The sequence below is a fragment of the Petromyzon marinus genome, chromosome 8 (genome assembly GCF_048934315.1).
Source record: "Petromyzon marinus isolate PM22_M1 ecotype Great Lakes invasive population chromosome 8, UKy_Petmar_22M1.pri1.0, whole genome shotgun sequence".
Lineage (NCBI taxonomy): Eukaryota > Metazoa > Chordata > Hyperoartia > Petromyzontiformes > Petromyzontidae > Petromyzon > Petromyzon marinus.
In genome coordinates this window covers 10,823,255-10,835,148 of record NC_133674.1, presented here as the reverse complement: position 1 = coordinate 10,835,148, position 11,894 = coordinate 10,823,255, and the positions used below count along the sequence as shown (strand labels likewise).

General features: G+C 42.3%; 1 protein-coding gene across 4 annotated transcripts; it reads left to right on the top strand.

The window, feature by feature from the left end:
* The first annotated feature begins 474 nt into the window (after window positions 1–474).
* Window positions 475–10,593, top strand: LOC116940227 (nuclear factor 7, ovary-like). 4 transcript variants are annotated; one of them, XM_076065658.1, is made up of 8 exons: window positions 475–763; window positions 2,390–2,655; window positions 3,236–3,294; window positions 4,050–4,188; window positions 6,006–6,239; window positions 6,550–6,572; window positions 7,962–8,086; window positions 9,615–10,593. In XM_076065658.1, exons 2-8 carry the CDS (start codon window positions 2,392–2,394, stop codon window positions 10,142–10,144), a joined length of 1,374 nt encoding a protein of 457 aa, XP_075921773.1. In that variant the 5' UTR covers window positions 475–763; window positions 2,390–2,391; the 3' UTR covers window positions 10,145–10,593. The 4 variants fall into 4 exon arrangements, with proteins under 4 accessions (XP_075921773.1, XP_032805601.2, XP_075921771.1 ...); XM_032949710.2 differs by having other exon boundaries at window positions 2,387–2,655; XM_076065656.1 differs by lacking the exon at window positions 475–763 and adding an exon at window positions 812–1,136 and having other exon boundaries at window positions 2,387–2,655.
* Window positions 10,594–11,894: the final 1,301 nt, after the last annotated feature.

The following is an 11,894-nucleotide window of genomic DNA, read 5'->3' as shown; positions in this document are numbered from 1 at the left end:
TTGTCAAGGCGCTTTGTTTCTTCTGACACAGCTTAAAGGTCGTGATCTGAACGTGGCTTTTTTCACTCCAGCGCTATCCTACCAGACAGTCTCGTCCCTTCACCTGATGAAGGCCGCTTGTGTTGTGGCCGAAACGTCGTGAGAATATTATTGTGTTATTTTATTTTATCAATTTATTATTTTATTCTCATTCTACGTGACTTTACCGAAAGAACCAAAGAAGAAAAAAACAGTTTTTCAGAGACCATATGCAAACTGTTTTAATTTCTAACATATAAATCATCGATTGCTATGTACGTGGACAACTGAGTAAAAAGAAAACTGGTATGTTATAATTTGAAGTAAAAGGGACTCTCCAGTGTTGTACAAGCTCAAATAACGTAAAAAAAAAACTCTTTCTTCAATAACGCTGCATTACAAGGACTGAATAAACAATTGGCGACGTTTCGGGCAATCGCCCTTCTTCATAGTACACGGAGGCAGAGGAGATAGAGTAGCTAATAGTTGCAGACTGAACTTTACACTATGGTGCACGATGAGAATCACGTTTTACAAAATGTTTCCTGTTGAACAGTTGTTTTTTTTATTGGCATATGGGATGGAAAAAGAAAGAAAGCAGAGCCAGAGGAATTCGTCCCCACCCTACCCCCGCATCAAATCGCACCACGGCTGGCTGCTGTGCCTCAACATTGAACTCATTCCTCCCGCCACCCTCCACCATCAACAACCGCAATTTGGCGGGGGGGGAAAAAAGCCCCCTACGGTAAGTGTCACCCACTGGTATGGATTTTACCGCCGGGTGTTAATGGTGCATAGCTGCTATCTCTTGTGAAGCTCGCAGTCGATGCATCGAATCACGTGTGAGAATGTTTGTTGGTAATTTATAGTCTGAATACTGTACTGTAGCGTCTATAACGGCAGCTGCATTCACCACAATGTTAAACAATCGGTTCTGAAATTGATGGAGATCGCTGCAGCTGCATGCACCGCAGAATCGATGGAATTTGCTGTTACCAGTGTGGGTGGGTGCTGGCTTCTGACCAATTAGAGGACACTACACAGCCATATATACAGCACGACATTTTTTTTTATGAGTCTGCCATTTACTACGCACTACTTTCTCTGCATCAACACAGGTTTGTATGTTGAACTTCTTTCGCACCGTACGCAGCCAACCGTGCTAATTGGAGGTAGAATAGAGCGCACACAGATACATATAACATGACACATATGCATATATAACACAAATATATCACTCATGCATATACTGTATAAATAACTGCATATATAACACACATTCACATAGCATGCACGTGTACCACACACACATGCAATACACAGAACACAGGTACATAGACACATATAGCGCACATAGAACACACATATAGCACACACACAACACACACGTATAGCACACGCATACATACACAGCACACGCACAAAGAAAACTAAATACGTGAAAATTCAGAGTAACTGCAGCGCTGTACCAGCAGTGGGTATATACATGCTCGCTCGAGTTACCACGACGTGGCGATATTACACGATATTGTAGGATACGATATCGTAGGATAATCGCATTGTCCGTTTCGCTAAATATCTATTGCAGCGTACTTATTTCTCGCGCTTATTGTTATTTTAATTCCTGACAAAGTATGTATGAAATAACAACTAGATAAAGTTCTAAAAGCGTATGCATATCTCAGGCTTATGTTGAGCGGAGAAACTTTAAGCGATATATTCGTGCCGGCAGTACAGAAAAGCACACACACACACAAATGCTAACAACGAAGATGTGGACCAAAAAAAGATATTGCGATAAGCATGGGAATGTCACGGTGGCGAGACGTTAACTTCCTCTCCTGGCATAGTATACAGGACGTCGTGCGTTCAATCCTGACCATGACCACTGCTGTATATTTGGAGTCTGCGTGTTCTCTCTCTCTCCCCGTGGTGGCGTTGATTTTTCTCCGGGTCCCCCGGGTCTTTTTTTTCCTCCCAACATTTAGAAAACGTGCCTTTTGAGTATTTGGCTGCAATAAATGTCCACATGATGATAAGACTCTTCGTATCAGCTATCACGTGTGGCCATGGCCACTTCTGAAATAGTTATATAGCTCAGTGGGCCTTACCTGATTAAACAAAAATGTAATCGTAAAAAAAAATCTCTTAATCATGTGATATTGTATCAGTTGCCTCATTTCTTACTGGCATAGTTCATTGGCGCTGGTGTAAAGCCCAACTGGAACCCGGGAACTCGTATGGTTTTTGTCGGTTGCGGTACCTAGTTCCTCGGAAATATTACCTGTTCCAGCAGTTCCAGGTTCGCTTTGGGTCTCGTCAGTCTCTGCGTGCGTCGAATTCGCCTCTCCATCTATTTATGTGACAGCAGCTATGGCCAGCGCGGCAGTGGAAAACGACCTCACTTGCTCCATCTGCCTCGACCTCTTCGACTGCCCGACCACGCTGAGCTGTGGACACTCGTTCTGCCTGCAGTGCCTGGAGGACGCGTGCAAATCAGCGAAGCTCTTCACCTGCCCACATTGCAGAGCTCCGTACGAGCAATTGCCCCAACTGAGCAAGAATGTGGTGCTAGCCAGCCTGGTGGAGACATTGAGCGTCCAGGCTGCGGCGGCACTGGCGAACGGTGATGATAAGGTGATGTTAACCAGCTGCGCACTACTAGGAGTGTTGCAACGTGGCATCAAGTCCATCGGTTTCCCACAAACTCTCAGCATTTGCGATATATGCGTCGAATCTTGTTTGTAAACATCGATGTTTTATATATTTATGCCTCCAACCAAATCACGTAAGAATGCAACGGACCTCATTAGACCTCAGACGCTCAGCAGTGATGAGCCTGGTTAGTCGTTGGATCGGCGACCAGCTGTGGATACCTGGCGCTGGAGATGTATGGCTGCGAGGTGCCGGTAGATGGTAATAATAGCACCGCTGCCATTAGATACACTACTGCATGGTACTTGCATTTGGGTTGAGTCTGTGGAATGAATCTGGCTTTTTTTTCCTGTGTGGGAATGTGTCCCCTCTACTGTGTGGGTACAAAATATTAAGATCACTTCAAGACATCCCGTGGGTCTGCAAGAGTTCCTAATAGACTCGTGACACGATGCCGGTAGCATTGTGGGAGACAAAAAAAGGCAACTAGCCGAGACTTTCAGGGGTTGTTTTGGAAAATGTATCCGTTGAGCGATGTCTGATTTTGTGTTTAAATCCACAGAGCCCAAGTGTCGTAGACTCAGGCACGATCGAATCACTCGGAAAAGATGGAGAGTGCAGGTGCTGTATACCTCATTTCCACAGGCATATTACTAGGCCAAGCCAGCCCAAAGCAGTACTGGCTTGGCTGACACATAGCACTAGGGCATGCGCCTTCCTTAACCTACACTCAATAAGCGATGCGTCATGACCCCGGAGCCTGAGTGTTCAATGCACTATGCTACAAATCCTATGTTGTAGTCCCTGCAATGGTTAATACAAGTGGTGGTATCAGTATCTGCCCTGAACCTCCGCGAGGTCAGCCCAACCTTAAATCAGTTCCTGGTGTAGTGTAAAAAAAGAATCAACATTTGGGGAGATAAGATACAGCTGTGTGTGGTGCAGGCCACCCCACCTACTTACGCGCTATCCTGGCCTTAATAGGTCACCAGTATTTGGTGTACGGTGTGTGAATATGTGGAGTAGCGGTCAGCACGCTGCTATGACCCCGAGTTCGATTTTCCGGCCACCGTCAGCATCGGTGGCAAATATCCGAACTGACCCTGCTCCTCCACAATGTCGACTCAGCCTTAAGTGCAGTGCACAAGCGTCAGCACTGGGGAGAGAAAGCCGCCTGGGCGTGACGCTGGCAACAGCCTCACCTTGTGCAAAATTCCAGCCTTCGCACGGTTCTCGCTTAATAAAAACAAATTCCAACGGCCTGTGTGGCTAGAGAGGTATCCTCGTGCTTTGTATTTGTCTCTAACCATTAAGAATACATCAGGTGGGATTTGAATGAGCAGTGGACTGATTAAAGTGTCGGTGAATTCATCCAGATGGTGCGGGAAGCACGGAAAGCCCGTCCAGATGTTTTGCACTCTGGACCATGCGCTTATCTGTACAGCCTGCACCGTGGAGGGAGAGCATAGGAGCCACAACGTCATCACGTTGGAACGGGAGAAAGAGGCGAGAAAGGTGCCTTTTGCGTGGTTTTGGTCTCTTTACAAATTGCATTCCAATTGCGCTACCTCCGTCATGGCATGAGACGACTCTTGCAGAGCAGTGCATCACCTTGTGTTCGAGAAAAGGAGACAGAAGGAGGTATTGCATATATATATATTTTTTTTAACCCTGAATGGTATTTGTTTATGCACACACCAGGTGATGCTGCACTTTCCCACATGCATTGCTACTGAGAAATGTTCATTGCATAACAATCAAACTGATATTTTTAATTCTCAGATCTGGAATTTTGCAAAACTAAGCGAACATTTTTTTGTATGTAATGGATTCGTTAATACATCATTAGACCTCCTTTGCCAGTACCAAAATGTAATGATAGGGTTTTTCCACTTTTTTCTGGCAACAAAACTGAAACCTTTTTACAAGGATTCATGTCTGCATTAACCACAATACCTGAAGTCAAAATGCAAACAAAAAACATACTATGTTAATATATGCATTGTCCTTGAAACTGATTGGTCCACACCAAGGGACGGCTTTCTTTTGAGCCTCGACCCAAGGCGTTACTAAAAAGATTTCCAAAATTCTAAACAAACACAAGATCCAGGTCCGGTTCAATACAGTACACAACATTCGTGATCTGATCCCAGCCTTGAAGGATGTCATTCCTGACTTACAGTACCCCGGGGTTTACAAATTGAGTTGTACCTGCGGTGATTGCTATATCAGGGAGACAAAGCGACATGTCTCTGACCGAATTCGCGAGCACAAATCAGATTTGAAACACGGCAGAACGAATTCTTCTGCCATAGCTGATCACTGTTACAAAAGCTGTGGGTGATCACGATATAATTTTCTCTGATACCAAGGTTCTTTGCAAACCCACGGGTTTTTATCAGAGATTTGTTCACGAGGCAATTCAGATCTACAAACACAGACATAATTTCAACCGAGAAGATGGTTTCAAATTAAGCAACCATTGGAAAGATGTTATAAATCGAACCAAACATTAAACTAATTTTCAATGGTACGTTATATTTTTCAAGTAGTGGTACCCCAAACTTTCGCAGCTCTTAAAAATTCCCTTTTCACACCATCAATAGGTAAACTCCCCCTCGCCAACCGGCATGTTCACCCGTATGTACACCACCTCTACACCGTTCATCATGCTAAGTCGGCCAATCAAATGCTAATTTTTATGCTAATTCCTTTGTCAAGGCACCTTGTTTCCTCGCACACAGCTTAAAGTCGCGGTCTGAGCGTGGCTGTGTTCACCCCAGCGCTGTCCTCGAGACAGTCTGGTCCCTTCACCTGATGAAGGCCGCTTGTGTTGTGGCCGAAACGTCGTGATTTTTGTTGTTTTATTTTTTACCTACGTGACTTTACCGAATAGAACCAAAGAGTTCAAGGTACATGTTTAGCGTAGATGTAACGATTCATCCCGCACTTCCCCATACCCCTCCTACCCAAGTGAGTTAATGAAATGTTGTGATGCAGGGTCGCGATTTGATTCGAGAATCTATAAATGATTTAATATTATGGTGAATGTAGTGGCCTGAAGCAGCTGCAGGGTCACACAAACCCATTAAAAACAAAAGCACTTGAAAACACTGATTCTTACAAGCACCATTCAATGCATGTATCAATAAGTTAAGAATAAATGTCAATCGATTGTTACCTCGTTAGGCCCATATTGCTTAGGCATATTTTGTGAGTTGTGTAAAAAAATACTTGTTTTTTTATGTGGTGAGACAAATGTGGGAATGAAGCATTATTGAATGTATTACTGTGAGTTAGGATGAGTAGATTTGCTCCACTTTTTTATGCAGGAATCCACAAAAAATAACAAGGCTAAGATCTCGAGTAAGTACACGTGGCAAAGAAAGCTTTTGGATGAGGAAGAAAGGGCAGCCCTTAAGCAACTGGAAGACAACGGCGCATTGTTACTCTGCAAAATTCAGAACAACATCAATTCCTTCGAGAGAGAGCTCCAAGCACTCCAACAGTCCAAGCAGAAGCTGAAGGAGCTGTTGTTTGTGGAGGACCCAATCGACTTCTTGCAGGTGAAACAGACAGTCGTGCTTACACTTTCCAAAATAAAATGGATTAGGGTCATTCTGCAATTAATGAACACACAACTTTCGTATAAATGTGTTTTCTGTAAAATGCTTAGTGGCTGAAGTGGATTTCAATTACTCGTTTATACTGTATATGAACTACAAGTGAGCCTAAGAATAAATTTGAATGAATCGATTAATCCATGCAAATATAATATTTCTAAAGGTAGGTACTGGAATGTTAAGCATGCAATATGATTATGTATTGCTTATTTTTACATGTACAATAATAACTAAATCTGATTGTTTTTCTTAGAACTCATTCCACAATGAAATTAGGTAAGTGGCTGTATCATGGCATCGCCATTTTGGAAGTATATATGTTACACTGTATACAGTACTGTAATTGCAGACAGCCAGTCAGTGACATATACATTCGAATTATGTTATGGAAGTGATAGAAAGCTCACATTTTGACACATTTCATTGAGAACTACAAACATATGAGAGAGAAAATGTTTTGAGTCCTCAAGTTTTTTTTTCATTTTCAACATAGACCTACAAATGTTGTGCCTGGAGGTTTTGAAAAGTGCTATATCCACATAATGTGAATTCGATTTTTAATAAATACAGTTTTTGGTGCGTTTTGAAATGGTGATGCTAGAGCCAAGAAAAATTATAAAGCTCACTACGAAATACTTAGGTTAAATAAATAACAAATATTCAAACCTTACCTCTTGCAGAGATCATACACTGCACCCACATTAATTCACCCATCAATACCAAGGTCTTGTGCCTTCAGTAATTAGCCAATTCCTTAGCCAAAGTACACCCTTCTACAGTATTAACCAATACAATGCATGTATGCACAAGACGATACATGCAGAAATACACCAGCCAAAACCATAGCCCCAATAAAATCTAACCTGCGTATTAGTCCAGACACCCAACTATGCAATTTGTCCATAAATCTGGTTCATTGACTATCATATACACCAGAGTAGATTTTTATTCCAACTTTTACCATAGAAAATGCACAAACATGTACTCCACTGCCCACTATCCAAGCTCACGTGTACACTAATGCATGCTCCAGCCCAAATGCCATTGCCAACAGACTATTCAACACATTAGCCTACACTTTCATACCATATATAAATGCACCGACCAGTCCAGACAATGTCCAGTAAAAACCTCTTACATTTCTACCGTGTGAAATTATTATTACATATGGCAACAAGCCACACATAAAGGAAGACCAACAAAAATCACTCCCCACACACATATATACCCATTCATTTATGAGAGAGATACTTGCACATACAAAGCACACCTTTGCAAACCTGCAGTCTACAGAGTAACCTTCAGCAACCAAGCGTGGAGACTCCACATACCTTTGAAAAATAAGTAAATAAAGCCACCTCTGTTCAGTTTCTCACAGGAAAAATCAGTTTCTGGCCTTATTGGCCTTCAAGATTAAAGTTTACAGTGTTGCACTAACAGGGCACCGTCATTTACAAGGAGTGCCCTTGTCAAAACATCTAGTATACCAACAGTATTTTTCAGCAAGCCTGGCTACTGGTGAGACCCAAAAGGTCGAAACAAATGGTACCGTACAACACATTATTACGTAGTGAAACAGACTGTAAAATGGACTGGTTTGTTATTTTATGTTATAGTTTTATCATCCAGCTGAAGTCTTTTTTTCTCATTGCACTTCTATTTCAGAATGTACATTGACCAAAAAAGTGAGACCCTTCTTCCTCCAGCACCGATGCAGCAAGACAACGTCACGTCCCGCTCATTGGAAGACGTAATTAATAAAAGACTTAGGTCTTTCCTGACCACTGGGTGTAAGTGATGCGCTAAGTTATTGCCTATGTAAATGAGATGTGGGTACTTTTCTCCATTACATAATTGTGCTTTTGGCATCATGTTATGAGACAAAAAAATTATAATTTCTAATTCTACAGCGAGCGGTGCATCACCTTGTCAGAAAATGGCTCCAGAAAATTGTCACTAAACTGATAATTAGAGGTTACTTTAACAGGCCTGTTCATTAACATAAGTGGCACACCTTACGTGACCTGTAAGAGTGTGCATCGCATATAAAACAATAATACACATTCAGCGGGGGGGAAAAAATGTGAGTCTTTTTGTGCAGTCACTTGTGATCAGTCTATGGCCATTAACTCACTGGACCTGAGATGCTGGTTTAATCACAGGTGGCTGCCCATGTTTCAACCAGAATCTCAGTAGTGGCAGCTCACAGCTCTTAACTCTTGACCTATCTGCCCACCTCCCAATGAGCATTTGTTTTAGTGCAGTTGGACTTAGTGGGTATGGCCATGCAGTTGCGATAAAATTGGGCATCTGAAGCATATGATTAAGCAATGATCAGATAGACTTGTAACTATTCCCCAACCACGTGATGCGGTGAATAGTCCCGATTCAGAGTAGCGATTTGATTTAAGAATCAGTTCTTTGTTTAACACAGTGGTGCAGTGTGGCATTTCCAGTGGCTGTGTCACTTAAATGCCTTTGATGTCTTGAGTTGTAATGCACAAATATAAAGTTCCGAGAGCAAACTACATCTGCCAGTAATAATAGGGTTTTTCCCCATTTTTCTGGCAATAAAACTTAAACCTTTTTTACAAGGATTCATGTCTGCATTAACCACAATACCTGCAGTCAAAATGCAAACAAAAAACATACTATGATAATATAGGACAATGCATATATTATCATAGTATGTTTTTTGTTTGCATTTTGACTGCAGGTATTGTGGTTAATGCAGACATGAATACTTGTAAAAAAAGGTTTCAGTTTTGCCAGAAAAAAGGGGAAAAACCCTATTATTACATTTTGGTACTGGCAAAGGAGGTCTAATGATACGTCTGCCAGATTAATAGACATACACAAATTGGAAACATGCGTATGCAGGACTGGCTTCATCGACACTTTTGGATTCATCTTGCTTCCGTGTTGTAAGCGTTTTAGCCTGTGCTCGGCAAGTATATATGATCACTTAAACCACCAGTGGCTGGGTAGCTAAGAGGTCGGCGTACTGAGCATACACCGCAGAGCCGGGTTCAAATCTAGGTTTCAGCCACTCATAATTAAACTGGGTTCTCCCTGGTGTATTGAGCTGATGATGTCCGCTTAGTCACCAATAAATACACCAATACATCAACTTTCATTCAGTTTTTCATTTCATTTGGGAAATTTCATCTTCGTGACTTTAAAAAAGTTGGTGTTATAGATATATGATGAACACTCTTTGCCAGGCTAGTTCCCTGTGTTTGAATAAAGAGGTCTACTAATACAATTGGGGATAAAAAGCAAAAAAAAAACGAAGTAATTTACAACTATCGTTTACAGATGGACGCAGTCCGACACTGAACTCAAACACTGCCCACTCAAACCTCAAGCTCTCGGCTGACCTCCGCACGGCTAAGCGGGTGATACATTCCCAACGCTATGCCGCACACCCGAGTCGCTTCGATTGCTGGTTGCAGGCGCTGTGCTCGCAGGCGTTCTCTTCTGGGCGACACTACTTGGAGGTGGATGTTGGAGGCTCAGATTTTTTCTTCGTCGGTGTCGCGTGTGAAACGATCCCTCGGAAGGGCCACTGGCAGGATAATGCACTGGGAGGCTCAAAGAGCTCTTGGGTTGTGGGGAGAAGGGGAGTGAATTACATTGCCGCGCACGGGGACATATTCTATAAGATAGAGGTCCGCAGTCATCTGAGGAGAGTCGGGGTTTACCTGGAGTGGGAGTCGGGGCTACTGTCATTTTACAACACAGACACCATGGATCGACTGCACTTGTTTTCCCACAAATTCGTTCAACCTCTCCATCCCGGGTTGTATGTGGGTGCTGGGCAAGTAACAATACACGGGCTGCCCTGATGGAAAGGAATCACATCTCTCATTGTGTGGGGAACATACCGGGACAAAAAAAATGTGCGGGCTGAGAAACCGTTGTTCAAACAACACACAAAAAACCTGTAATACACCCTTGACATTTGTGCATTTTGAAATACCCATCGGCAGCTCATTAAGAAGCACGTTGTGGTCCTCTGTCTCAGATCATCATGAAATAATAATTTGAGTAAATGTAACCAACTGACCAGCAGCAGTGATGCCGAGATGGACACTGTAGGCGTATTTTGTCCTTATTCGTTTTTTTGGAGTTTTAGCTACTGTATTTTTCTTGTCTTGGGATTAATTGCCGTGAAAGGTATTGTACAAGCAGGATTTTGTTATAATTAGTGGGGAAATGGGTGTGCTATTCATTCTCTTCGGTTGATGTATTTGTATGTGCGTATGCATATGTATCCAATAAAACAATAAATATCTTCACGTGTGTTATGTATATGCTGTCTACAAAATAACGTGTTTCTGCTGCATACATAGCACTACACCATTAAGTAGTTCGACAATCATGGTGCGTGGTAAAGTGTGGCCCTTAGTGTGGAAAATAAGTCACTTGGAGGGATCTTGACAGTTCTGTGCTGTGGATTGAATTGTGAATGGACACGTTTTCTTATGACACGAAACATAGAGCACCATGACAATACAATTTGGATAAAATACATTTACATACACCGAGGGGATTTTTTTTTCATCATGAGGAGATGGTATTGAAATTATGTAGACTCGCATTGATGTAGTTCTTGCCTTACCTTATTCTTACATCTTTTCTAGAATTCTAATAAGTCATTAAAACAACTCGCGTCTGCTGGTCCACGCTGCTGTGAATAAAGGTGGTGTGGGAACTATGCCGCGAGGACATTCTTGAAAAAGTAACACGAAATGGGAACAGTGAAAGTGAGGCTGTTCCTCTTTTGTCTGTCAAATCAAAACAAGTTAAATATATACACACATTTTATTCTTACATTTTACTAATACCTGCAGGGTTTTTTTATTTGAATCTATTCGTAGTTTTCATTTATATGTTCTCTTTTTAAATCACACTTTTTCAATCGGTTGTATTTTTACAGGTTTTGTAGGGTTTTAGATTGTTAGGCAATGCAGATACATTCATTGTGAGGAAACGGTTCGTTTCCCTATCTCACTTCTAATATAAAAAAACAAGCAAGTACCAGCCCTTCCTGGGAAGAGGGGTAATCTTAAAATAAAGCTAAATGTAAATACAATCATGTACCTGAAGGACTCGATGAGTTACATTACCATTAACGTGCCAATGGTGGGCAATTTAGGCGGCAGGCCTTAACAACACACCGTTGACATTTGTTTCCGAGCTGAACGGTGAGTTAAGAGGGCCCCACAGGGTGGCCCAGCCACGGAGTCAACAAAGGTTCAGCACAGGCAGCGAGCTGGCACGGCACCGGTGAGGTACTGCCAAACAACAGCTCAGCACCCACCGATGCATTAATTTGTGGTTCTGCTTTGCTATTGCACTCGACAGTAGTGTATTAGTCACCTGCTGCTCAGGTCGCCTCTGGTTACAAATTCAAAGGAGGAACTCGTTGCTTGCATTAAACCGCAGCAATGCCCCCATGGAATCGAACAAACCGGGGCATTTCAACACGTAGGCTTTCGCGAGCAATATTATTCATAATAAAGGTTTTTTGGGTTAGATCGCGTTATTTATAAATGTGTCGTAACCCTCCACCACCCGACACGGTCAATCAGC